A 27,247-nucleotide genomic window follows, 5' to 3' on the forward strand; every position below is an offset into this window, starting at 1 on the left:
GGGGATTGGACTGTCAGGAGCGTTGCTTCCATTCTGTGATCAGATTTCTAAAGAAATCTCACACCAGACCCTGCAGTTTTTCTTTCTGTTTCCAATTTTTTAAGCCTATTCACACATTTCATAGAGTCACAGAAAGGCAGATTGGGTTGGAAGGGAACTTAAAAGCTCATCTGATTCCACCCTCTGCTATAGGTAGGGACACTTTCCACTATTCCAGGTTGCTCCAAGCCTCATCCAACCTGGCCTTAGACATTTCCAGGGATCCAGGGGCAGCCACAGCCTCAGCCTCTCTGGGAACAATCATTTATGCAGATAAATCTGGCCCCAGAAAATCAATGGTACGGACAATGCTCTTAGGATTTTTTGGGAAGACAGTAGCAAGGGTTTCCTGCTATCTTGCAGAAACAGCATCATGAGAGCCTCCCTAAAGGTTCTCCGTGTGGAAGTGTTCTTTGTCCTTGCACTGCTGAGGGTGAGCCCCCACACAGGCCCAGGGATCCTGGGCACACAGAAATTCTGTTCCTGCTGTGAGTTACATCCCTGAAGTGCAGCAAAGGGATTTCCATTCTGGTGCTGATGGTTCAGAAATGCAGCACAGGGAGCAGTTCACCCTTCCCTGCTCCTCACTGCTCTGTGGTTACAAGGACTTGGGGGATTTATTGTTGCACTCCAGCATGGTTTGGACATGGGGAGGATGAAGCCTGTGCAGAGGTGTACATGTGTCCTGCAGCTGTACAACAGCTTGTAAAGGGCTTCAGAGTTACCTAATGCTGATTTACTCTTGGTTTCTGCAGGGGGCTGCAGGTTTTTTGTCTCTAGGGACTTTTCCATGGAGGTTTTGCTTTAAGTTTTTTGAATAGTTTTGTTTTGTTCCTGAGCTCTGAGTGATGCCCTCTTATCCCAGCTCTATCCCTGGGGACCTCAGCATCACACTGGCTGCTCTTTATCCCTGTGGCCAGTCCAGCTGGAATGAGTGGAATTCTTCAGCCCTCCAGCATGCCCCTAACTAGAATTGTGTGCTGATTTCTGGTACCTCTGAACATGGCAGATTTGTGCAGGGCACTGCTGGGGCTGCACAGCCACCAACGAGCTCATCTCCCAGCCTAATGATTCTTCATTATTTGTATAATGTGAGGCAAGGACCTGGAGATGAAAATATAACTCTTTATGAACCTATGAAAATTATTCTGCAGCAGGTAGTAATGAAATCTGGGAGAACATATGGAAAAAATAAATGAGCTGCTCTGTTCAAAATAGATTTCTTACACATATAATGATGTTTTATTTTCTTTTATTTGTGCAAGCGTAGCGGGGAACTAGGTGGCCTTTCAGTGATTGGCACGTATTTTTTCCTGAACTAATTTGCTATGGGTAGAGCTGTTTGTGGAAGGCCATTAATTCCAGCAGAAATCCATTTCCCTGTGCCTGCAGTCGGCTGGCACCTGGTGTAAGAGCCGTGGCTTCGCATCGCTTTTCCTTTGCCTCGCTTAACGCAGCGTGTCAGTGCTTCCTCTCACTGAAGGGATTTTATATGAAACAATTATAAAAGAGCTATGAAAAGTACTTCAAACCCATATCCCAGCCTGTTTGATCACTTGGAGGCTGAGCACCACGGAGCCTGTCCCTGTGTTGCTGTTGGATGAGGAGCAGGAGGCGGCGGCGCCCACGCGGTGCCCGCGGGGACGCTGCGGAGGAGGTGCTGCAGCACCCGGGGGTGACAGCTCTGACAGCACAGCACAAACCAGCCTGTCACACCTCCAGAAACATCCATCAGAGTGCTCAGAGCCAAAAAGTCTACACTGGTTGCTTTGGGTGGGCTGGCTTCCTGTTCAGGGCTGTTAAGATTTGCTTAAAGGTTAAGCTGACCCTCAGCACTCTGGGCTCCCTGGTTAGAGGGAAGTGAACAGCTCCTGGCTGCCCTGAAGCTGAGGTGGGCAGTTTGTTTGCAGGAAGGCTCTAAAATCTTTTCCTGCATCATAACATACAGGAATTGTAATTGGCAGGTGCACACTGGAAATCCAGGGTTCAGGGGGGACTCCTGGGTGAGAAAAGCATTGCTCAGAGGCACCTCTGCTCGAAAAGCTGTTATTCCCAGAAATGCACCCCTGCCCTGGGCTGATCCAACAGTGTGGGCAGTAGGGGAAGGGGGATTCTGCCCTGCCCTGCTCAGGTGAGACCCCACCTGCAGAGCTGCTCCAGCCCTGGGGTCCAACACAGGAGGGACCTGGAGCTGCTGGAGAGAGTCCAGAGGAGGCACCAGAGATGCTCCCAGGGCTGGAGCCAGGCTGGGAGAGCTGGGGGTGCTCACCTGGAGAGGAGAAGGCTCCAGGGAGAGCTCAGAGCCCCTTGCAGGGCCTAAAGGGGCTCCAGGAGAGCTGGAGAGGGACTGGGGACAAGGGATGGAGGGACAGGACCCAGGGAATGGCTCCCACTGCCAGAGGGCAGGGCTGGATGGGATATTGGGAATTAGGAATTGTTCCCTGGCAGGGTGGGCAGGCCCTGGCACAGGTGCCCAGAGCAGCTGGGGCTGCCCCTGGATCCCTGCAAATGTCCCAATGCCAGGTTGGACAGGGCTTGGAGCAATCTGGGCTAGTGGGAAGTGTCCCTGCCCAGGGCAGGGGGTGGAACTGGATTAGCCTTAGGACTCTTCACAACCCAAACTGTTCTGTGATCCTTTGACTTAAACAGAGAAGAGCCGTGTGGATGAGTGCTGAGATATTCCAGCTGGGACATGAGGCAGGGATTAAACGTTCTGAGGTGCCCCAGAAATTGTGTGTGCTGTTCTGGCCACTCCAGCTGCAGCTCTCTTCACCCACAGCTGGGCCTCCTTTCACCAGGGCTGAGCTCCCTGAATTCAAGGTGCTGCTGGGCAAGGTCAGGGAGAAGTTTGTTCCTGCCAGCTGCAAACACTTCAGTGGCTGGTGAGTCCAGAGCTGGTGGCAGCAGGGGGATGTGCCAGCACAAAGGCAGTGAGTGGAATTACTGTGATAATACATTTCAGTCCTCTTTTTATAATAGATCATAGGGGAGAGTCTTCATATCTTTTTCAGAGCATGTTTGCAATGGTTCAGTAAGTTTTAATTATTCCAGGTCTGTTCATTTTTGCGTAGTACAAGAAGCCAGGTCAGATTTAAGGAAATAACTACTAACTCTTCCAATGTGTGAAACAAAAAAAGTTTTTTTGATTGTCACCTCCCAGGAGATGAGAGCCATGTCCAGGTTGGGGTGTTCTCAGTAATCCTCCATCCATGTTGAATTCCTCTCTCATGCCTCACCTGCTGTTCCACAACACTCCCCAGCTTTCACTGGCCAACAGGCCAAAATATTGAGCAAGAAGATGCTCTGTTTTCTCTTCCTGCCCTTGCTTTGACTTTCACCTGTCAGTGACTGTGGTCACAGCCATCATTCTGTGGGGAGGCTGAATCCCAGGTTGGGGATAACTGCTGAATGATGGTCCCTGTTGGGAATGAAGCTACTGGAGCACTCCACTGAACTTTTTGTGCCCTCTGTGCTCTTCATGCTGACTGTTGGCTGTGTATTCCCTGTTTTCAGGCACCAGAGCAATGGGGCAGTGATCTCCCGCTGCGGGCAGCCCGAGGTGAGCTGGTGGGGCTGGAGGAACGCCGACGATGAGCACCTGGTCCAGTCCGTAGCCAAAGCCTGTGCCTCAGACTCCAGGTCCAACAGTAACAAGTTAATGAATGGGAATTGTTCCAGAGATTTGTCCAACGGAGGGGACCTCTCTGATGTGGAATTTGGTAAGGCTGCCACTGCTGCTTTCTGTCGAGGGCAGAGCTTTGTGTAAAAGTTCGATCTCTGATGCTGTAACAGAAGGAATCTGTTGTATTTGGTCTCCATTCTCCAGTGCATGTGCATGGTGGGGCTGAGGGAATTTTGCTGTAACCAATGTCAGAGGGATTCTCTGAGCTCATCACCCGTTTCCTCCTCCCCAGACTCCTCCATCTCCAATGCCTCAGGAGCAGAGAGTTTGGCAATCCAGCCTCAGAAGCTTTTGATCCTGGACGCGCGATCTTACGCGGCAGCCGTGGCCAACAGAGCCAAGGGGGGTGGCTGTGAGTGCCCAGGTGAGCCAAGGGGGGTGGCTGTGAGTGCCCAGGTGAGCCAAGGGGGGGGTGGGGTGGCTGTGAGTGCCCAGGTGAGCCAAGGGGGTGGCTGTGAGTGCCCAGGTGAGCAGCATTCCTCCTCAGCTTTCCAGGCAATCAGTCAAAGGGCTTTGCTCCAGTGTGATTACCCTGACACCTTTCAGCACTGTCTGTACACTGCTCATTTGTCTGAACGTTCTGGATCATGGCAGCCCCCACCCAGCCCTTCAGAGGGCAGGTTGAGCTGTTAATTAGTCTGTTCTCAGGCCATTAACCCAGCTGGCAACAGTGCTCAGTGAATGCTGAACCCTGTGGAATCTGCTGAAGAGCTTTCCCTTGCTGAGTCAGATGTATAAACTAGAGAGAGACAAAGGTGTCCAGCGTGCTCATGTCTAAAACCCCTGAACATGTGAAACCCACTGGCTGCAGAGGAGAAGAATATTCTAGAATGGTTGTGCAAAATACAACTTCTCAGCAATTTCCCTAAAGCTGAAGCATTTTTCAGTATTTGTATCATAGCAACTGCAATCCTGCCTCACCTTGCATGTGTAATACAGTTGCAACACCACATTCTGTGTTCTTTGGCACTTGTGAATTGGTGGTTTTATAAACAAGGTATTATTTATGGTCACTGTTGGGTATTAATGCAGCCTGTTAAAATTCCATGGGTGGAGAGGCTGGAAAAAAATCCCAGACAGAAAAACTGGAGATAAGATAACGAAAGCTCTTTTGACCTTTTATTTTGGTCTTTGCTGCAATAGCTGCGTTTTGATTCATAGCCACCGGTTTAAAAAAATTATAGGCTTTCATTTAACACCTCAAAACCACTAAATAATTCTTCATCAAAGAGTAAAATTTCAAAACAGAAAAGCGCAGTATACAGGAAGTTTGATTTTCTTCCTGTATATTGGCTTTTTAATTCTGTGGAGAAGGTTTTCAAACAGCTTGTCACTAAAACCTGTTTTGCTTTTTGCTGCTAAATTTTCTGCAGGTATTGCCAGGTCGGCTTAATTCTCTGTATAAAAATAGCTCCTCTGTGCTGTACTTTAGATATAATTCAGTAAAAATACAAAAAAAACCAACTCTGAAGTTGTCTGATACTGTCTGAGGCTGCTCCTGGAGTTGCAGTCCCTCATTGTGTTTGGCCCAGCATTTGTTGGGCTGATAAAGAGTTGGGAAATCAAATGATACAAAACATCACAGACTCCTGAATTTTCTTGTGCAAGCACTCAGTATCCCAAATTCTGAATCCTGATTATTTTTCTCCTGTAGAAATGGTCATTTTAGTTACTGTGTGATCATTCTTGTGCAGACTGAAGCATCACAGCAGAGGGAAGACTAAATCTTGGGAAAACTCTTGAACTGGTATTTTCTGGCTCTCTTTAGGTGCCCCCTGAGCACTGGCCCTGTCTGTTCAGGCCTCCAGTGTTGCTTGAGCACATCCAAAGCAATCCCATGTATCTTGTTTTCCTGAGCTCCTGGTATTTCTCACATGTGTGATGCTTCCTCGTACAATTCTCCTCAGAAGAAAGCAGTGGAGGAAGTAACCTTTCAGCCTTTTTGAGTGCTTAGGAACAGGAATTTGAAATCTTAACTTAAATCCATAAATTATCAATTAAATATTATTTATGTTTCATATCTTTTGATGTTTCTCACTCTTTTTATAAACATTCTGGAACCTGGAGCGCAGGAATTCCCAGAGGTCTGCACTCTGCTTTTTGTAACCTGAAATGAAACATTTAAAATAAATACAGCAGTACTTTGCTAAATGCTTCCTGTTTTGCTGGGCTGTCATGTCTGGAATACCCAGCGAGCTCCAAGGACTTACAGAATCTTTGTAAACAGATTATTTCATCTGTCCACAGCAACAGGGGTTTCTTTTTATTTTAAAAAATCCTCTTTTAGAAAGGTAGTTGTTATTTTCTTCCCTCTGTCTTGCCCTTTCCCTGCAGAATATTACCCCAACTGTGAAGTGGTGTTCATGGGGATGGCAAACATCCACTCCATCCGCAAGAGCTTCCAGTCACTGCGTCTGCTCTGCACACAAATGCCAGATCCAGGAAAGTAAGTGGAAGTTTGGGGGTTTGGGCTCTTGGTTCTGTGTTTCTGCAGCCACATTCTTCTGCTGATGATTTTTTAATTGAAATTCAGTGGATTTTCCCTTGGTAATAGCGCTAAGCTGTGTTTTTCCATTTTCATGGAAGTCATTGGTTTATTCTGATTGAAGTGAACATAGCAAATTAGTTCTGAAATTAGAGTGTAGCCTTGAATATTGATACCAGAATGCTGTTTCTTCTGGTGGGCTTCTGAGCACTCACACTTAGGCTGGTCTGCTATTCCCAGCTCTTTAATCCTCACTATTGGCTCACATTTGGAAAATTGTGGTGGTGTTCCATGTACTTCACTCATTTATAATGTCATTTCAGGAGAATATTTTGTAACCTTCCTGTGCTGTGGGGTAACTACCTTGTCATGTCCCCTCACCTTGGGAGCTCCTGAGCTTGGGTCCTCACTGTAGTTACCCCAGTTCTGTTTTCCCTCCCACTCCCCTGTTTGGAATTTGCTGCTAAAGCCTTCCGTGGTTTCAAAGTAGATGCACACCTTCAGCTCATCCCAGATTCTGGCAGTTCCTTGGGTTGGCTTGGTGGCTTTGCTGCTTCCACCTCTGGGAAAGTGTTAACAAGACACAAGTGAAAAATCTTACAGACTGACACTCACAGCTTATTAAAACAGGAGCTTTGCCGTGATAAACTCAGACATCCAAACCTGAAAGCATTTTAAAAGAGCAAAAACTGTCTTGCCTGCTTTCCCTCTAGTTGGCTGTCAGCTCTGGAGAGCACCAAGTGGCTGCAGCACCTGTCAGTGCTCCTGAAGTCCGCGCTGCTCGTGGTGCACGCCGTGGACCGGGACCAGCGGCCCGTGCTGGTTCACTGCTCCGACGGCTGGGACCGCACGCCCCAGATCGTGGCCCTGGCCAAGCTCCTGCTGGACCCCTACTACAGGACCACAGAGGTGGGTAAAGCAGCTGGCAGTCACTGGGGCCTCTGCAGGGAATCTGGCTGTGAGTTATTGCAGGTTTCTCCCCTGGCAAAGGCACTGAAGCTGGCAGGAGTTTGTCACCTATAGTCTGCAGTTACTCCCAGGTGTAGGTGCCTGTGTTACTCAGGAGTAGCTCACATTCCCTCTGCTGTAACTGCACAGTCATGGTCTGTGCTTCCCCATATTTAGTTTAGGAATATGGAGTACAAAGTGCTGCAATTGCAGCTTCTGCTGCATCCCTGCAGGTTCTCAGCCAAGCACTGATAGAGAGCCTTCCTCTTTGCTGCATTTCTCAGCTGCATGGTTTTCCAGTTTCACATTTCCATTGCCCTCTGTCAGTTACATTTCTCCTGATTTTCCCCTGTTCCATCACTTTCCAGCACTGTGGGTCGTGTGCTGGCTGGTTTCCATCTGCCAGCCCACGGGCAAGATGCCTTTGTTGTCCAGAACAGAACTCTGTGTCTGAACACTGCTGTGAGCTTCTGCTTAAAGTCTCACACACACTAGGACAAGGAGCTGGAACTGCCTTTTGGATGGAAGTGTGAAAACTTCCTGGATCCTTTTCCACATGGATTCTAGAAGCTGGCATCCATCAGGCAGAACGTGCTGTGCTGGTCTGGGCACAGGATCTGCTCCTGGTCCTCCAAAGGGTGAAAGGGTGCTGTCCTTGCTGCCTGGGGAGCAGAGTTGTGCTGTGCACACTCTGGGCCTTCTCTGTCACCCAGAGCAAACCATAAACTGTAGCTGTCTGTACCAGGATTAGAAACATTGAGGAAAATGAGTTTTCAGTGCTGTTAGATTTAAAGCTTTTCAGCTGCCAGCCATTATTTTGGCTCTAATCACAGCCTTCGACTCCATAAACATTCTCTACAATTTTTCTTTCCACTAAGAACCAAAACCTGCCTGCCCTGTGATGGATTTCAGGTCCTGTGAGACAAGGTGTGACATTCAGCTGCTCGCCCAGGCACTGCTTGGGAATGTTCTTTGCCCTTTTCATGAAAAATCACTCAAGTGAACCTTTAATCAACCTTGTGACTGCTGTACACACAGACAAGCACCTGCTCCCCCTGAGCTTGGATGTCCTGTTGTGGATGGATGGTTTTCTTTCATGACAAGTGGATCTGACCATCATTTTCAAGAAAAGTTTTTATATAACTTGTCCAAATACTGGATAGCATGATCCAGAAGCTTTGGCAACATGAAGTTCCTACTTTTCACTGCCTGGACGAGATAGGGCTCATATCAGGATCGTCCCTGCCAGTCACTGAGGACTTAACCTGCCTTATTCCCTTTCCTGTTCATGTAGTTTGGGAATCCTTATCTGTCCTAATTCCATTTCAGAGCACAGAGGCATTAGGGGAAGCAGTAAAGAGAAGTAATGAGCCCAGTGCTGAGGGGAAATAGGAGAGAGGACACAGCGATTCCCACAAGTCTCAGACCATGTCAGAAAACTGAACCAAAGAAAAATAGGAATTCTTCATCTCTCCTGTCCTCCCTGCAGGGTTTCCAGGTGCTAGTGGAGACTGAGTGGCTGGATTTTGGCCACAAGTTCGCGGATCGCTGTGGCCACGGCGAGAATTCGGACGACCTCAATGAGCGCTGCCCGGTGTTTCTGCAGTGGCTGGACTGTGTCCATCAGCTCCAGAGGCAGTTCCCCTGCTCCTTCGAGTTTAACGAAGCATTCCTTGTGAGTTGGGAGACTGCTGGCTAATACACTGCTGCTGAACACTGCTGGAGAGCCTGGGGGCAGATTTTCCCACCTTTGTGTGATGTTCTGTGTCCAAGGCCAGGTTGGACAGGAGTTGGAACAACCTTGGACAGTGGAAGGTGTCCCTGCCCATGGCAGGGGGTGAAACTGGATGGGCTTTAACGCCCTTTCCCACCCAAATGATTCCATTATTTTATATACATATAAATATATTCTATATATGCTCTCACGTGATAAAGGGAACAGGAAAGCTGCCCAGATACACGGGACAGAAGTACTTGTGTGACCCACATGGTCTGTTCACTCTTAAAAGCAGGAGCCTCAAGGACTTCTTTTAGACTTTAAAGAAATAAATTATATTAATTGAATAGCCTCACCTAAGAGGTGTAAAACATCCACACAGCCTGAAAAAAACCTTCTTACTTCCAATGCAAACTCCCCCCTCCTTGGATCTTGTTTTGACTTGAATACTCCTCCTCTAAAATCATCCTGCTCCATTCATTTTTTTCAGTTTCCTCACTGAAAATGTGTAGGATATAGGAGCTGTGCTTACCTTCTTTGGAAGCAGACAGCATTCCTATTAGGAATTCAGCCAGGATGGTCCAAGTCAGTTCTCAGATCTCTGGGGAAGTGGCAGTCATGGACTGCAGGACCAGTAGTCTGAAGAGTAGAAGTTTTTATGAAGTGTCTGATCCACTAAGAGATTTAAGGCACATTCCTGTGATTGTGGCTGACTGGAATTACCACTTGCCAGCTCAGCCATGTAACTGAGCCCATGTACAGTCGCGGAGTAGCTCAATTGTGAAATGAGATACAACAGGTAGTAACTGGCTTCACAGCACACTGCTAATCTCCATGGGCTGAGAGAGAACATACCCATGGTGTGCTGGCCTTTGTAGAGTGAACCCCTAATTCATTACAATATTGAACCACTTGTCTTCATTTAAACATCTGAATAGTCCCAAGGAAGTCATTGATATGCCTGAAGTTAAGCTGGCATTTGTTAGGCTGGGCCCAGCAAGGAGTGATTAATGATCAGCATTTCTGTGCTGCATGAATGTTTTGTAGCAGAGGAATCATGATTCTGCTTTGCCTGGCCTGCAGGGCAATGAGTTTGTATCAACATGACTTGATTAGGAACAAATATTTTGTATTTCTAGTTTATGTTTTTTCCTGAATTTGTTCAGTTCTGATTTTAAAAGATTCTGCTCCCGTTGCATTCCTGTGCAATTGGTTTGTAGGGAAGTATGTGAGAAATGCTGGGGTTACCAGGGCGGGGGTTTGCTCTGGGGAGGGAAGGGAGCTGAGGCTGAGCCCTTGTCCAGCTGACCCTGTGTGTGTGTGGCTCTGTGCAGGTGAAGTTGGTGCAGCACACCTACTCCTGCCTCTTTGGAACATTCCTGTGCAACAATGCGAAAGAGAGAGGAGAGAAACACACTCAGGAACGGACCTGCTCCGTCTGGTCTTTGCTGCGGGCAGCAAACAAAGCCTTCAAAAACCTGCTCTACTCCTCCCAGTCGGAATCTGTATGTACCCCAATCCCCTCCTGGGGGAGAGCCCCGGGGGCTGCCCCAAACAGCATCCTGCAAATGGGGGTCCCCTGAGAAACAGCCAAGCAGTGGGACCTGGTGACCTGGGGTTCCACCACAGCTGAGGGGGTGGTGTCCATGGCTGGGTTGGATGGGGCTGGGAGCAACCCAGAGTAGTGGAAGATGTCCCTGCCCATGGCAGGGGTGGCACTGGGTGAGCTTTAAAGTCCCTTCCAGCCCAAACCCTCTGAGCTGTCACCATGGACAGAGAGGTGATTCCAGACCAGCTCAGGTCCCCCTGACATTCACCTTGGAACACCCAGCTCATGCTGATGTTTGAAGTCTTGGGTTAATTTTGCTGATATTTGGGGAATGTCAAATGCCACCTCAGAAATTTCTCTGTGCTGGAAAGGTGCTTTCTGTGACTAAATGTTTTATTGTTTGTAATGGAAAACATTTCAGTGTTTGATAAATAGACCTCTCTGGAGAACTGAGCTATGTCAGAGCAGTGACACAAAATTGCCTGCAAACCTAGACACTGTGTCTAAATTCATTTTAAATCTGAACAGAAAAAGTAGCTCAGATTATTTAGTGTATCTTGGTTTCTCTTGATACCTTCAGGTTTTTGGTTTGGCTCCTCCATGTAGGAGCTCACTGAAAGTTCTGGGAAGGGGCTCAGTTGTGTGTTTGGTACAAGGTCATGTGAGGTATTCAGGGGTGCAGAGCATGGGCAAGAGAGCAAACACCAAATGACATCATGGTTAGGACTGCAATGACTTGCATAAATATTTAAACCCTTTTTATTTCTTGGAGTATCAGATGTCATAAACTGAACTGTAAGGACTGTGCAGTGGCTTTGTGTATGACGGATGTGGCTTTCAGTTGTTTCTTAGAGCAAAACTGAACTCTGGCTAAGCAGGAAGGAGTTTTATGCCCACAGTGGTTGTAAAAGAGATGAGTTTTCTACTCCCCTGAGCCCTCCTTGGCTGAGTGTGCCCTGGCTCTGGGCTGTCACTGCAATGAGCCCTTGGAGCCTTCCCACCTGACACTTCTGGGGAGAGTTTGTGAGGAAGAGCAGACTTAGCCTGGGGGGATCTTAAAGCTGTGGATGCTTCTAGATTTCCACGAAAATGCCAGGAGGAGCATAGAGAGGGCTCTCACAGTGATTGTGTGGACAGGTCTGTCCTTGGGCTGCCCTTCTGTGCTCTATCCCACTTGGCCTCTGTTCTCAGGAAATACTCACAAGGACACTCCTTCTGCACGTGGGAGTTCGGGTAATTTCCTGGTTTGGGTTCATTTTCTTGTGGTTTTGCTTCAGGCTGTAGAAGGTGCCTATGGTGCAACTGCATCTCTTATAGAACCAGAGTTATTTAGGAGCAGCAGCACCCCACAGCCCTTCCCCTGCTCAGTGCCAGGGAAGCAGAGTGTTCACAGAATCACAGAATATCCTCATTTAGGAAGGGACCTGCCAGGATCATACAGTCCAACCCCTGGCCCTGCACAGGGCATCCCAAAATCCCACCCTGTCCCTGAGAGCATTGTCCAAATGCTCCTGGAGCTCTGGCAGCCTTGGGGCTGTGCCTTTTCTCTGGGGAGCCTGGGCAGTGCCTGTCTGATGGAGCCAGCTTTCCTCTGCCACTGCCTGCTTTTCCATGGGAAAGTTGCTTGGAAAAGAGGGGAATTGCTAAAATGAGCTCAGGTGTTTTTAAAGTGAAACAGAAAGCATATTCCACAATCAAGGAATCTCTTTTAAGATTCCTTCAAGGAACTTCTGCATGTACTGAATATGTACCCACGAGTGCCTCCTGTGGAGCCAGGCTGGGCTGTGGTGGATTGGGGTCCATGGAGTGAGTTCAGCTCCCTCTAGCACGGTGCAGCACAGCACACAAGGGAACCTCAGCACTCACAACGAGCCACTGAATTCCATGAGTTGTGAAGGTGTAGGTTCACAGAGAGCTCATTGCAGGAGTTCATCCAGGAGGAGCTGAAGGCTGGCATTTTTCTGACAGAAAAAGTCATTCTAGCCCCAAGTGTGGCTGATGAAAAGCTGTCATCCAGCTGAGACCTGCCCAGTGAACTGCCCCCCTCAGAGCTGAACTTCTCCTGCTGGGAGGCAGCAGCTGACCCTTCCCTTGTGCTCCCCTGGCAGGTGCTGTATCCCGTGTGCCATGTGCGGAACTTGATGCTCTGGAGCGCTGTTTACCTGCCCTGCTCCTCCCCCTCCACGCCCGCCGACGACACCTGTGCCCCCTACCCTGTGCCAGGCTCTAGCCCCGAAGAGCAGCCTCTGGGCAGGTGAGCCTAGAGCCCAGAAATCCCATCCTGTAAAGTAAGATCAACAGAGAATATTGGGGATATGGAAGGAGAATGTTTGGGTGGGAGGGCAGGATTTCTCCTGGGTGTATTGGCAGAACTGTGGGACTGAGCTGCCCAAGCACAGCCTGTCTGTGGGGTGGGTTTGGAAGCTGTCACATTGCAGGGCTGACAGCGTGGCAGAGAGAAGCTGGGCAAATAGAGTTCAACTCTGGGTGTCACATAGCCACAGAGAATTCCTTCTATCCTTGTGGGATATAAGCTTTCACTGGTTATCTTGAATTTGAGTTCTTTTTCAATGTTGCATAACCGTTTCTTTGCTTTTGTACGGTGACTCTGAGCACATGTTAATTAGGAGGTGTGACCAGGCTGTAAGCACTGGGGCTTGCTGGTAAAGGGATTAATCTGGGAATGTTTGAAGTCTGGTTTAACATATTTTTCTCATGGCAAACAAAGTACTGAAGCAGCTCTGCACTACAGATGGTCGGAATGTGCTCCTGGATAATATTTCCCACAAGTCCATTAGCTGGCAGATTGTTACTGTCCTAACTGGGGGGCTGGTTTTGAACCACAGTAGCTCAGTGTTACTAAAACATCCTCTGATTTGGGAGTGGGATTGTTTGTCCCTTTGCAGGCTACCAAAGACAAGATCCTTTGACAATCTGACAACAGCCTGTGACAGCAGCGTGCCTACAACCAACCGCCGGAGCAGCGACCCCAGCCTCAACGAGAAGTGGCAGGGGCACCGCCGCCCCCCGGGGCACCCTGGGGACGACCCCTTCGAGGGGGACGGGCTGGGCAGGCAGGGCAGGGCCCCCATAGGGGCAGAGCTCTCTGTGGCAGCCGGGGTGGCAGAGGGACAGATGGAGAACATTCTGCAGGAGGCCACCAAAGATGATGTTGGGCTGGAGGAGCACTTGAGGGGTGGCCTGGAGGCAGCAGGGAAAGGGGATGAGGTTGGCCTGGATAAGGAGAAGAGAGCTGACAATCTGTGTGGGGAAAAGGCCGAGGCGGATACAGGTACCGTAACGAACAATCCCACAGCCAACCCACACCCAGCCTCACATGGTGCTGCAGAACTCCAAGGACAGCAGGACGAGCACAGCAACCCCAGCTGCGCTCTCCAGAAGGCACCTCAGGGGAGAGGACTGCAGGCTCTTCCTTCCGAGGGCTCTGGAAACAGAGATGCTCCAAACAACACGGAGGAGGAAAGTCTTGGGAAAGGTGAAGGAGAAGCAGAGAGCCCGTGCAGCACGGCCCAGGCCAGCCTTGCCTTCCCTCTGACAGCCGTGCTGGAGGAAAGGACATCCAACATCGAAAGCTCCACAGAAACCTTAACAGAGACGGAAGCAAAGCCCGAGCTCACGCCCAGGGCTCTGTGCCACAGGCGTCACCCCTTCGACAACAGCGCTGACGAGCTGTCCCGAACTCTGCAGAACAGGCCGGAGGGGGAGTGCATGATAGAGCTCCAAAAACTGGGATCAAGAGTGCATAGGACTTCTGGTAGCAGCACCACACACCTCCCGATGCCTTCCCCTTGTGCCTTGCCTCTAGCAGACCGCAAAGATGAGCTGGTGTATAATGGGGAGCTGGAGCTGGAGAACAAACTGGTGGAGAAACCCGCGGGATTCACGGCCCCGAAATTCCCCGCCACCAACGGACACTGCGTCAACGGCGAGGACGGGCGGATCAAGGCCTCGCTGAGCCGGCAGGTGTCCACGGCCAGCTGCAGCTCTGCTCAGCTCCACCTGAGGAACTTGCACCAGAAATGGATGTTCAGCCAGCTCGGGAAGCAGCCGGCCAGCAGCCCGGACCAGCCGGCCCGCAGCCACCTGGACGATGACGGGATGCCCGTCTACAGCGATGTCATCCAGCAGCGCCTGCGCCAGATCGAGACGGGTCATCAGCAGGAGGTGGAGACCCTCAAGAAGCAGGTGCAGGAGCTGAAGAGCCGCCTGGAGAGCCAGCTCCTCAACAGCTCCCTGCGGCTCAACGGCGACTACGGCGACGAAGTGGTGAGTGAGCATCGCTGGGCTGAGCTCACCGAGCCCTCAGCTCCTGGCTCACGGCTCAGGGCCTGACTTCTGGGCTCTTACCGACCTCTCCAGGTCATCCTGAGGAGGGCATCCACTGCCCGAGTACCTGATAGTGGCAGATGCTGGTGACTGATACTGTCACCAAACTTCAGATTGAGCAGAAAGGTTTATTTCCAGATGGGTGTTGCACAGCAGCTCACACACCCCTGGCCATACCTTCCCTGGCCTCGGTAAAACCGACCAAACCTTTGATTACCAAACCTCAATAAAACCAAACAAACCCCTGGCTTACTGCTGTCTTCATGTAGGGCAAAGTTATTTTCCAGTGCTGTTTTTGGCACAGGAGCATAGGATGATCCCTTGGTTCTCTGCAGGTCCCAGCTGCACTGGCAAGCTCTGTGAGCTCAAACCCATCAGGGTCACACCATCCCTTTCAGGTGCTCTGGGCTCAATGACTGGAATAAATTTCTAGAATTCTAAATTAACTGGAATAAATTATCTGAGCTTTTGTGCCAGCTGTATTTCAACAAGGGTTTTTCTCTCAATGAATTAGGGATTTTAAGGGAGCTTTTAAACCATTTGCACTTTTATTTTGAAATGTTTAAATTTGTAAAAGTAGAGACTTCTGTAGAGAATTGTGCTTTCCTGTGGGTTTGAGCACTTGCCTGTAATTCCTGAGGCTGTCGCAACACCCATCAGAAATTTCCTTTTCCTACATGGTTCATATGCCTGCAAAATTGAAAAAAAAATATTTGTAAGAGGTTCCCAGCTTCTGTTTGTTGAATTCACTGTTTAGAAGTGGCAGAGGTGCTGGATAGTCCCAGGTACGTTTGTTGTGAAAAATCCTTGGAGCCTTTTTGGCTCTTCCTATTGGAGATGCAGCACAAGGTGCTCATTGGGCTCAGTGTCACTGCTAAAAGCTTGAATTCCTTGGAGAAATTGGGTGCTTTGCCTTAATGGATTCTGCTCCCATTTTTAAGGGCCTTCAGAAGCTGCAGTGTAGAGCTGGCAGTGCCTCCAGAAAATTCCCCATTTTTAAGGACCTGATCTCTACCTTCTCTTTGTGCCTCAGCTTGGGAGTTGCAGGTTTTCCTCTGGAACTCCAGGATTGCCCATTCCTCAGGCATCAAAATATATTAACTCAAGATTTCTTGCTATTTTGATACATTTTAAGGGCTGGCTGAGTTTTAAGTGAATTAAAATCCACCTCTATCTGGATGGACTATATTAAGGAAGCATTATTCCCAAAACCTATACATAGAATATACATGGCTCAAATTCTGAGTTTCCCATATGCAATTTGGCTTGTATTTTCTAGAATCTTTGCCAGCAAAAGGATATCTGTATTACTAATTATAGTTTTGAAAGTGAAACACCCTTGGAAAGGAATCAGGACCCTGGAATTGGAGCCACAGGGAGCAGGTTTTAGTTAATTACCCAAAGCCTTCCCAGAACTCTGCAGCAGAAACTGGATCCTAAATCCACTCTGCCTCACATCATCCCATCACCAGAGGGTCCAGGCCTGCCCTGTTGGGGTTTCTGGGTTTTATTTGTGTGGAACAGGGATCCGGGGGGTTCCGTTCAGCTCTGTTTGTTTGCCAACAGACGTCTATTCCCGACTCGGAAAGCAATCTGGATCAGAACTGCTTGTCTCGCTGCAGCACAGAGATTTTCTCTGAAGCCAGCTGGGAGCAGGTGGATAAACAGGATACAGAGGTACAGACTAAATCCCTGTAAATTGCTCACTCTGGGATAACCCTAATTGAAATTATCCTCTGGCCTTTGGTCGTGTGCCACTTCTTGGGAACTCTTTTCCTTGTGTTCCGCTGGTCTCTCAGCTGACATACCAGTACCTGTGCCTATGAGCCCTCTGCTGCACAAGCTCTGGGACTGGGGAGGGGGCTCAGCCCAGGAGCCACTGCCCTGTCCCTGACGCCGCTGGCCGTCCCCACAGGTGACGCGGTGGCTCCCGGACCACCTGGCCGCGCACTGCTACGGCTGCGACAGCGCCTTCTGGCTCGCCAGTCGGAAACACCACTGCAGGTAACTGGGAGGGACTGGCTGCTCTGCCCCTGGCACCAGCACGGACACAGCCCCTGCCCAGGGCTGCCTGTTGGGCAGGGGTGGCTGCTGAGGGAGCAGGGCAGCTCCTGCTGCTCAGCTCAGTCCGTGCAGGGAGGTATTTAAAAGCCACGTTTGGTGTCTGCTCCACTCCAGCCAAAGCAGATCCCACCTTTCTTTCCTCAGACTGGATTTGGAGGCAGTTTAGATTTATACAAAATAGAGCTCTGTCCTCTTAGCATTCAGAAATTCTATATATGAGTTACATGAAATACAGAAATAGCATCTTCTTCCCATTGCTGGTTGGAAACCTGCTCCTTTCCTTCTCTAACCTTTCTCCCCTTTTATTAACTTGCTCCTACAGAATCTGAATGGAACACCTCTGTGAGGTCAAAGTTTTCTGGATTATTCTTTGCTAGACCTGTTGCCACAGAGGCTGCAGCATCTCAGGCAGCAGCAGGGGCTTGATGAAGAGCCAGAGGCAGAGACCACATGGCTCAGTATGCTGGAGTTAAAGCCAGAGAGTCTCCAGTTTCCAGTTCTGTTTCAAATAAATTCCTATTCCTGGTTTCTGAACATGCAAAAACTATTACAGGAACCATCATTTAAATAAATCTCAGTTACCACATTTTGAAGCTCTCCTGCTTTTTGAAGTTGCAAAGAGTAATGAACATAGTTTTGAGTTTGTGTCTGGTTTATATTTTCCTCCATTTAGTCTTGTAAAGTTAACCAAACCCAGGGAAGAAGGAGAAGAATCTGAACTTATTTTTTTTACCATGCCCACTGCGTTGGTGCAAATTTGTATCCCCAGGGCTCAGTTCCCTAAATCTGAGCTTGGGACAACTCCCAGAGCCTGGATACACACAGGTCAAAATGGACTCAGGGTTTCAGATCTGGCTCAAATCTCCCTGTAGGGTCTTTGCTCCTTCAGCTTCCACATGTGCAGTGACCCAGCTGTTGGTGAGACCAGCACCACGAGTATCTCTGTAGTAAACATTTACACCCCTCCCTGGGAGTGGAAATGAGTTGAACCCCACAGTGTAAGGCCTTGAGTGGAGTAAAACCTTCCAGCTTCCTTGGTTGCCAATGTTTGCTCCCTCTGCCTGTAGCCCTGAGCTCTCTCTCCTCCCTGCAGGGACACTGACCAAGTTGATCAGCTCTGGTGAGCATTTCCAGCAGCCTCTGTCCGTTGTCCGTCAGCCTTTCCTGGGTGACTTCTCCCAACTAACTCAGCTCTTCTCCCTCTTTGTTTCTCACTTGCCTGGAAATCACCAGAACTAAGCTGGGGGTGGCCAGCACGAACTGCTGGGGGTTGGATCTGTGTGAACAGCCCTCTCTCCTCACAGAAAGGCTTTTAGGACTTGGCTTTTGGGAGCTTAACTGGGATGTGGCTCAGACTAACACTCACTGTCAGTCCATGTGTGTACTGCTCACTGACAGGAGATTGTCTTGCAAGTTTCATGCATATATATTTGATCATTTCCCTTTTCCCCCCATATTTTTGGGAGAGGGCCACATGTTACCAAACAATTCCAATATTGCTGTGCAGGGTGTTGGCAAAAACCTGCCACTTGTTTTAGAGGGACTGAAAATCCCATGGCTGGAACAGGTGCCACAGAGCTGGTGGAGGGTCAGGATAACCAAAACTCGATGAATATCTGAGATTTGGGATGAGGAGAGGAGTGGGGAGTGTGGCTTTCAGCCCCCCTTCCTCAAATGAGCAGCATCCCTTTTCCAGCCTGTTTTTTAATGTCTGTTTTTAATCTCTGAAGCAAAGCAGGGACCACCGGGTAGAAGGATGAGCTGTCCAGAGCTTTCCAAAGCAGTGTCAGAGCACCATTGTCTAGGATAAAACAACAAAAACCCCAGCATATGTTAGGAATGGTGAGCTCCAACAAAGAGATCCTTGTTTTAATCCCTCTGGTTGGTTTTCCCCTCATCCATCAGTGAGCTACTCAGGGATAATCATTCCTTGAGCAGGGAGATGGGGCTGTGGGAGCTGTGTGGCACCTCCCAGGGCTGTTCTGTTCCCACTCCTAAAGGTGCTTCTGACAGGGATTTCCAGCAGGGCCCTCCAGTCTCCAGAACCTCTGCAGAGGCTGCTCTCTGTCAGCCTTCCCGTGCTGTGGTTCCGGCTCTGAGGCCCGGAGCGCTGTGTGGAACTGAGGAAATGAGCCCACTGAAGTGGGAAATGGGATTTCTCTGCTGTTTCTCTCCCCATCAGTGACCAGCAGCTGGAAATCACCTTTCTTGGCAAGGAAGGATTAATCAGAGCTGTTGGGTGTCAGCAGAATTCCCTGGCAGTCTCTTGGCAGCAGCAAATCTCCAGTGCAGAACAGCAACAGCACTAAATCCTGATGCCAAAGAGTTAATGGAGAGGGCAAAACCCAGATCCCTGGAGTGCTGCTCCCAGCTCCTTGTAGGAATTGAGGAGGACAGGGCACACAGGGCTCCCAGGTTTTGAGGGGTTTGCAGAAGGTAATTAATGACTCTGAGCAGTAACGAGGTGCATGTGCCGGTGCGGCTCCGCCAGTGCCGGGAATGCTGCGCGTGCCCACCTGTGCATGGAGCACCTGCCTGCCCACCCCGGGCTTTGCATGTTCCTCCTTGGCTCAGTTTCCTTGGATGCAGGAGTGGGGACTTCTGGAGTGGCTGTGGGGGCAGTGGGAGGATGGCAGCACTGAGGGCTTTGACATTTCCATGTTTAAACCTTTCCAGCTCTGAGCAGTCCGGCCTGCTCCCAGCACTGCCACATCCCTCCTGTGAGCCAGGGCTGGATCAGCTGCATGAGCAGGGCCAGAGCCCCCATTCCCAGTGTTCCCCACATTCCCCATGGCCTGGCTCAGAAGGGCCCGTGGTGGCTCTGCTTCAGCCCCTCAGCCCTGAGCCCCAGTGTGGCATTGACATCGTGCTGGAGCCCCTTTGCAGCACATCCAGCCTGGAAGTGTCCAAGGCCAGGCTGGACGGGGCTTGGAGCAGCCTGGGACAGTGGAAGGTGTCCCTGTTCATGGTGGGGATGGCACTGGGTGAGCTTTAAGATCCCTTCCCAGGTAAACCATTCCATGGTGAATGGCAGAGAGCTCTCTGTGTGACAGGAGGGCACAGCCTGTCCAGCCTGGCTCAGAGGCATTTAAGGACCTGCAATTCCACGCTGGCCCTGGCTCCATGCTCCTTCCTGTGCCCATTCCCTGGATCTCTACTCCATCCACAGGAGGGAGGAGCACAGATGCTGGAGCTGTCCCTGTCCATGATCTGGCCTGTAGGGAGGTATCTCTCCCATCCCAGCGCTGGGAATATCTAATTTTACACCTCAGGTAACTTTGTCAAACTCCTTCTGATTTTTTCTTTTCCATTTCTCCTCTGTTCCTGATGCAAGGAATTGTGGCAACGTGTTCTGCTCCAGTTGCTGTAACCAGAAGGTGCCCGTTCCCAGCCAGCAGCTCTTCGAGCCCAGCAGAGTCTGCAAATCCTGCTACAGCAGCCTCCACCCCGGCAGCTCCAGCCTGGACCTCGAACTGGACAAGCCCATCACTGCCACGTCCAACTGAATTCCTGGCCTGGGAGCGGCGGGGGGGCAGCCGAGCCGAGGCTTCCCCAGGACACGCGGATCCGGGGCCGAGGCCGGGAGGCTGCGCTGGAGCTGGGGCCGTGGGCGCTGCCCGGCGGGACAGACCTCGAGGATGGGATCCTGTGGGATTCTCCTTGCCCAGCTCCTCCCCCTTTCCTGCCTGTCCTGTCTGTGTGTCCGTGTCCCCGCGCGTGCGTGTGTGTATATATAATAATATATCTGTTTGTTTGCGGGAGGGTCCTGGAGGTGGGGAGGGAGCTGGTGAGAGCCAGGATCCCTGGGGTATTTATCTGTCCCACTGCAGAACTGCTGCAGACCGAGGCTTTTGGGGAGCAGGGAGCAGAGGGAGCCGGGCCGGCCGAGTGCAGAGCCTGAATAGCTGCAGCCTCCAGTGCTTTCAATCACTCCTGTTATTCCAAACCTGAAACTGCTGTTTGGGAACCTGTTGCTGCTAGAAGAGGTGGGAATCTCCTTCCCCAGAGACCTTTTCCCTCTCTGTTCTCACAGTGGCTGCCCGAGGGGGTCTCAGTCAGGTTCCTGCACTGGTGGCTCTGTACCTGCACGCACAATCCGTGAGGTCTGAGCCCTCACAGCAGGAACACCTGGAATGCTGGCTCAGGAATGCACGTGCTGTTGGTGAGAGCCGAGCCAGGCATCACACCGGGCCTTGCCAGGCGTCTGGCCATGCAATTCCTGCTTCAATCCAACTAGGACAGGAGCAGAGCTCTGCCTTGTCCTTGCCCCATCCGTGTGAGTCCCTCTGGGAGCAGAGCATTGCCATGGTCAGGTCCTGGCTGGTCACTCGCACTTTACTGGACGATCCAAACTGACGGAAGGCGGCCGGGACCCGCCAGGGCTCGGCCTGTGAGGATTGCGCTGGTGCTGGGGCTGGGCACCCTCTTGGGATGCTCCTCCTTTCCCAGGCTGTGTTCAGTGTACTCCAGATAGGAAAAAGCTGCCTGAGGAGCTTAAAACAATCCAAAATACATTATGGATTCCCCTTCCTCCTCCTGTCCCAATCAGACTCACCTCACTGAAGGGTGAAACTCCCAAATATCCATTTGTAACCAACTGGTAGGTGCTCATCCCTTTCCCTTCCCATAGATCCTGCTTAGTGCAATCCGGCAAGGAGGAAGAGTAGATCCTGCTCACAGTGCATTCCCTAGGCAAAATCCCAAATTCTCTGTGGTATTCCCAAGAATCCTGCTGGAGTATTTGAGAGTTCTAGATACAACAGGTCAAAATCCAAGAAACCTTGGGAAAGGAGCATTTCCCTTCCATGGAATGTCACAATCACATCATCCAAAGGGAGGGTCACGTGGAGAAACCATCTGGCAGAGCTCAGATCTCTCTTGGGGGAGACGCTGAGGTGGTTGGAGTGTGCCCTTCCCACCCTGCCAGGATCCGTGCGCTGCCGTGAATGCCCAGGAAGGAGGAGGCTGCGTCCTTGTGGGAAAGGGGTCTGGGAAGGGACGGAGCATCTTGGGATCTCCCTGGCACAGGTGTAGAGAAAGAGACCCTGGAAGTGAAGGATGGGGTTTCCAGCCAAGGCAGGTTTAGGATCTGTTCCTAACCCAGCAGTGGGGGCTGGAAGGGAGGCACAGGCATTGCTGTTGGTGCAGAGCGGGACGAGGGTGGCAGGGCAGGTGGCAGGGCCGGGCTGGGGGGACACCCCAAGCCCAGAGTGTGGCTTTGGGTGCAGAATCAGCTGGAGCCTCCGCACGTGCCAAGAGGGTCCGCTCCGGGCCGGGCTGGGATGTACAGTGTGAATAAAAGCTTGCAGCTCTTTAGGCTTTTTTGGATCGATGAAGCACTTTTTTTATTAATATTATTTTTTCTTTGTATGTAAAGGAGGAAGCCGTCTCTCCGTAGCTGTGTACAGAAATAACCCTTCTCTCCGCAAGAGAGTAAAGTGCTCCTATATTTTTCATTTTTGTCAAAAGCGAGAAGTAAATACTTTAGAATTGTTAAATATATAAATAAAAGTGAATAAAGTTTAGACTTTTGCATGGGAGCATTTGCTAACACACTTTCTAATTTTTTATTTTTCTTCCCTGTTCCTCAGAGGGATGTATTGGAGGCTCAGCGGGAACACCAAGGCCTTGGAAAAGGAGGCTGCAGCTGCTGCCCTTGGCTTTGTGTTCTATGCTGTGCCTTTCCAAGGAACAACAAACTGTCACTCCTAAAGACAAAAATTTAAATCTTAGGCTTGGTTTTCCTGGTGCAGGAGTCCCAGGAAGGGGGAAGCACACAATGCACACACCCTGCCAGGTTCTGTTGGCACAGTCAGCATGGTTTTCCCAGGATGGAGAAAGGTGCCAGTCTCAGTTTCCTCCATAGTGTGTTTTTCTTTTTCCCCTTGACCAACCATGGTATTTCAGTCTGGTGATGTTACACAAATATAGGAGCAGCCCGGATCTCCAGGGAATTCCCCTGCTTTTGCTGGGGTTTGGCAGTGGAGGCTCCATTCCCACTTGCACCTGCCTGATGCTGGATGGTGGAGCTGCGGCTCTTTGGGAACAAACCAAACTCACTCAGGTTTAAGATCTCTTTGTCCCAGAAGGTGGAGAACTCAACTGATATTGGTCCTGCACAAGGGTCATTCCCATTTTCCAAGCACTGCGGTTATTCCCATTTTCCAAGCACTGCCTGCTCATTCCAGCTGTGCACAGTCCTGTCCCCTCAGGCCCCCCACCATCATTTATGTCTTTTCTTACATATTTGAGGATTTGCCCTGAATTCTTGGGGGTCTGAGCAGCTGTGAGAGGTGTGGGGCCAGACAGGTCATCACAAGACCTTGAGCACATTCCCTCCATGATTCGATGGTGTTCATTAAATCAAAATAAACCAGGTTGGGGTAGAGCTGCTGATGGGATGTGGAGTGGAAAAGAAGCAGGAATCACGTTTGGTGGTGTAAGGAACTGTGCAAAGTGTTTCAGTTACACCTCACAGTGGGATTTCCTGGAGCTCCTCTCATACCTGAGTTTCTCCTCTCAGGAGCTCATTGTCCTGCAGATGTTACGAGCCCCGGGCACAGCACTGCCGGGAAGTTTCTGCTCGGGAAATTTCATTCAAAAATTTTTTTCAAAAAAATCTCATTTCTGCTCGGGAAAAGCCGAGTGTGGGTCTCTGCCCCGGCAGAGGGATCAGAGAAGTTCTGAGCTTCCCCACGGTGCAGCGGAGGATACGGCTGAAGGTGTCAAAGCTCATTTCCCCGTGATCAATTCTTCCTAAGGAGACTCCTTCCCTCTCTCCTTTGTCCCAGCTCTCGGACAGCCCGTGAGCCTGTCAGGACACCGCGCTGCTGTCGCGATAGGCGGCTCCAGTGCTGCCCCCGGGGCTGTGGAACAACCTCCTGGGTCGGGATCTCAGCCAGGGTCAGGAATCACCGGGAGCTGAGGGCCCCGCTCATGCCAGGGTCCCCTCCTCCCCGAAGGGCAGAGGGAGGTGGCACCGGGGTCACTGGGCGGGAGGGATCTCACCCGGGAGGGCTCAGTGCTCGGAGCTGGGCACGGTGAGGGTGGTGGAGGCACAGGCAGGGTGGGAACCAACGGCTCTGCCGGGGAAGGGAGGGAAGGAGCTGTTCGGGAACTGCTGCACAACCTGGGAAAGGCTGCAGGAGTGGGAGGAGTCCTGCCCTGGGAGAGGTTCCGAGGTGTTGAGAGGCTGCAATGGGCAATAACCCCTCAGGAAGCTGAGCAGGTTCAGGGCCTATCCAGAGTCCTGGAATTACCCAGGACGAGGTTTGGAGTCAGCACTGAGCAAAGGGCAGCTCTGCAGGCCCGGCCCAGGTGTTCCCCAGGCCTGGAGCTGTCCATCTCTTCCCACAGTGCAGCTGCCACAGCTCCCATTGTTGCATTCTGGGATTTCAGCTCACCATTCTTTGCACTTGGACATTTTATAAACGCTGCTAAAGTTTGACTTTATTATTTAACAAATCTGGGTTTTAAACTGATTTCCCACAGCTCTGTCACAAAATGATTTTCAGACCTTGCAGTGGCAGCAGGTGATGGGTTTGATTGTCCTCTTTTTGGGTGGGATTTATATTAAAATGACATCTGAAGTCTCAATTACTTACTTGAAGCACATGAATTTGAAACCATGCCAAGCTCTGAGGACAGAGCTGTTCAGCAGCACTGGAAGTGTCAGACCCTCATGTGTGTAACAGGCTTTATTCCGCTGTAGCCTCAGAGTGAATATTTAGATCTTAATAAATCTATCATTTTCCTACACAGTGATGAGTTCATAGTCCCTTGTTCTCTGAGTTGGTGCATCTGCAGAGCTCCCAGTTTGAGGGGCTTATTTTTAGGCAAATTACTGCTCATGTATGAGGAAAAATTAATCCTGGTGTTCAGAAATGTAAAATAGGCCAGGGAAAGGGGAAGCCTGGATTGGCAGCAGTTGGAGATGGTCCCTTAGGGAGAGCAGGGGATCCCAGGTGTTGATCAGCTCTTCAAACGCTTCCAGCACGTGGCCTTTCCCTCCTGGGTCACATCCACCTCCTGCTCTTGGAGCCACGGGCACATCTGGGGGTGGATGTTCTGCCGTGGTCACTCAGAGCCTGCCCTGCTCCCTCCCTTTGCTGTTCTCCTGAGCTCCACAGGGCACAGCAGCTCCTGTGCACTGACCCTGTGGGATCTCTGACACCAAACAGCAGGGACAGAGTCCTGGTGCCAGGACACAGGGAATGGCTTCCACTGCCAGAGAGCAGGCATGGATGGGATATTGGGAATTAGGAATTGTTCCCTGGCAGGGTGGGCAGGCCCTGGCACAGGGTGCCCAGAGCAGCTGGGGCTGCCCCTGGATCCCTGGCAGTGCCCAAGGCCAGGCTGGACACTGGGGCTGGGAGCACCTGGGACAGTGGGAGGTGTCCCTGCCATGGCAGGGGTGGCACTGGATGGGCTTTAAGGTCCCTTCCACCCCAGCCCGTTCCATGATTCTGTGATTCTGTGATGTAGGAGATTTTCCAAATCCAAGTGTTCTTTATTCCCTGCAATGCACAGACAACAGAAGCTCTTTGCTGCTGGGGCTGGTTTGTGGCATTTGGGGGATTTCAGGGAAGCTCTGCTTGGCTCAGCCTGTGATCCCTGTGCCAGGACACAGGGAGCCCATGGAGCCTCCCTTGCTGTTGGGATTGCTCCACTCTGCTCCTCCCCAGAGCCACCCTTTGTGTCCTCCTGGCTCTGCCATCTCTGAAACTCTGGACAACCCCAATCTCAGCACACAGCCCCTTCCCCCTCTGCCCACTCAGTGTCTGGCTGCTGCAGCATTTCCCAGCTATAAATTCCAGCTGTCTTCAGTCTATTAGTGCCTTTCTTCTTTTATTAGCAACTTCTTAATTAAAAACTTGCAGCCAGCAGAGCAATACCAAGCAGGTCGGCTGATGGGCTGAGGGAAGGAGAAGCCCACAGCCAGTGCTCAGGTGGAGAATTACTGGATTTCAGTCCAAACTTATGTAGAATTTATGTCAGGATGGATTGCAGCAGCATTAGGACACGTGCATAGGGAATTAATCAACTTTCTGGAAGCCAGAGAGAATAAAAATCCCTTTTTTCTTCAGAAAGCTGCAGTTCCTGAGGAGGTCAATGTTCCCAGCCACAGTGGGTGGAAAGGGCTGCCCCTGGAGCAAATCCCACGCAAGGCTGGAAGTCTGTGGTCAGCACTGGAAAGCAGGAGGGTGAGCAGGGAAAAATGGTGGATTTCTGGGTTTAATCAGCTTCAGATAACTTTCAGTCTGATTTTGGTTGGTTTTCTTAAAAAAGAAGAGTGTTGGCACTTAAAGAGCTGCTGCTTCCAGCTCTTGTCTGGATTTTATCACTGGGGCTTTGCCTAAAGCACTGTGAGAACATTCCAGCACCTTGGAGTGACTCTCGGGGCTGTGTCTGCTCTAGGAAACCTCAAAGCTGTGAATTTCAGCCTGGGGCAGGTGGGGGTCACTCCTAAAGGATTTGGTCTGGCCGCTTGTGGAGCGGGACATTCCACCACACCTGGAATCTGCAGGTACCTGAGGATTTGGGGGATTGTTTGGATTGCAACCCACCTGGTGTCCGTGCGGGGGCTGCTCAGAGCCGGCTGTTCCCGAACACCAGGGCGCTGTCCTGGAGCGCTGCCCCGTCCCCATAGCTGCCCCTCGCTGACTCCGCGGCCACGGGACACAGCTCCTGGTGGCACCACCTGGATGGAGAGAGCGCTGGGCTGTGCCGGTCCTGCCACCCGCACGGGGCCGGTGCCACCCCGAGCCGTGCCCAGGCGGGATCCCGCCCGTCAGGGAATGGAGATCGCCGAGCAGGGAAAAGCCCCGGGGCTGAGAGCAGCCGCCGCTTGTTCCCAGCTGAGCTCGTGGTTCTGGCCATGGCCAGGGCTTGAATCGGTCCGGAGGCAGAGCAAAGCCCCTGGTGCTGCCCATGGAATCATCCAGAACACTCGGGGTGCACAGGGCTGTGCCTACCTCAGGGCAGCGCAGACGTCTGTGGGGGAAGCGCTGGGCCGAGCCGCGTGTTCCATTAGAAGAGCTCCTGCGGAGGAGGAGGAGGTGTCAGCACTCCCTGCCAGAACAGCCCCGGGCTCAGGAAAACAGGCTGGTGGCTACTCCTGGGCAGTGCTTGAAGGCTGAGCTGCTTCAGCATGAAAGGTGGGGACTGAGCTTCAGAGCTCCACCCTTGACCCAGGTGTGAATCAGGTGTCTGTGGCTGATTCCCAGCCCTTTCCTGGTCTGAAATCCATCAGCACAGGATGAACCTGGAGCTGCTGGAGAGTCCAGAGGAGGCCAATGGGATGCTCTGAGGGCTGGAGCCAGGCTGGGAGAGCTGGGGGTGCTCACCTGGAGAGGAGAAGGCTCCAGGGAGAGCTCAGAGCCCCTTGCAGGGCCTGAAGGGGCTCCAGGAGAGCTG

At 51.1% G+C, this 27,247-nt stretch overlaps 2 protein-coding genes across 5 annotated transcripts in view; one reads left to right on the forward strand and one right to left on the reverse strand.

The window, feature by feature from the left end:
* Positions 1 to 22,382, forward strand: part of MTMR3 (myotubularin related protein 3) — a 43,460-nt gene extending 21,078 nt beyond the window's left edge. Inside the window, exons 9-20 of one of the 4 annotated variants that reach the window (XM_031062433.1) lie at positions 3,553 to 3,758; positions 3,954 to 4,085; positions 6,056 to 6,167; positions 6,920 to 7,115; positions 8,644 to 8,829; positions 10,206 to 10,376; positions 12,529 to 12,674; positions 13,327 to 14,707; positions 16,334 to 16,444; positions 16,683 to 16,771; positions 17,925 to 17,951; positions 20,166 to 22,382. In XM_031062433.1, coding sequence (XP_030918293.1) covers positions 3,553 to 3,758; positions 3,954 to 4,085; positions 6,056 to 6,167; positions 6,920 to 7,115; positions 8,644 to 8,829; positions 10,206 to 10,376; positions 12,529 to 12,674; positions 13,327 to 14,707; positions 16,334 to 16,444; positions 16,683 to 16,771; positions 17,925 to 17,951; positions 20,166 to 20,337 — 2,929 coding nt within the window. In that variant the 3' untranslated portion in view covers positions 20,338 to 22,382. The remainder of the gene's footprint in view (positions 1 to 3,552; positions 3,759 to 3,953; positions 4,086 to 6,055; positions 6,168 to 6,919; positions 7,116 to 8,643; positions 8,830 to 10,205; positions 10,377 to 12,528; positions 12,675 to 13,326; positions 14,708 to 16,333; positions 16,445 to 16,682; positions 16,772 to 17,924; positions 17,952 to 20,165) is intronic. The other 3 variants (XM_031062434.1, XM_031062435.1, XM_031062436.1) reach the window with 3 other exon arrangements.
* A 3,341-nt stretch (positions 22,383 to 25,723) lies between these two features.
* Positions 25,724 to 27,247, reverse strand: part of LOC102041870 (acyl-CoA dehydrogenase family member 11-like) — a 16,797-nt gene continuing 15,273 nt past the window's right edge. The window contains exons 13-15 of the mRNA XM_005427606.3: positions 26,806 to 26,872; positions 26,398 to 26,531; positions 25,724 to 26,019 (exon numbers count right to left, since the gene is read on the reverse strand). Coding sequence (XP_005427663.3) covers positions 26,420 to 26,531; positions 26,806 to 26,872 — 179 coding nt within the window. The 3' untranslated portion in view covers positions 25,724 to 26,019; positions 26,398 to 26,419. The remainder of the gene's footprint in view (positions 26,020 to 26,397; positions 26,532 to 26,805; positions 26,873 to 27,247) is intronic.

Source organism: Geospiza fortis, unplaced genomic scaffold, assembly GCF_000277835.1.
Source record: "Geospiza fortis unplaced genomic scaffold, GeoFor_1.0 scaffold224, whole genome shotgun sequence".
In the NCBI taxonomy this organism is placed as follows: Eukaryota; Metazoa; Chordata; class Aves; order Passeriformes; family Thraupidae; genus Geospiza; species Geospiza fortis.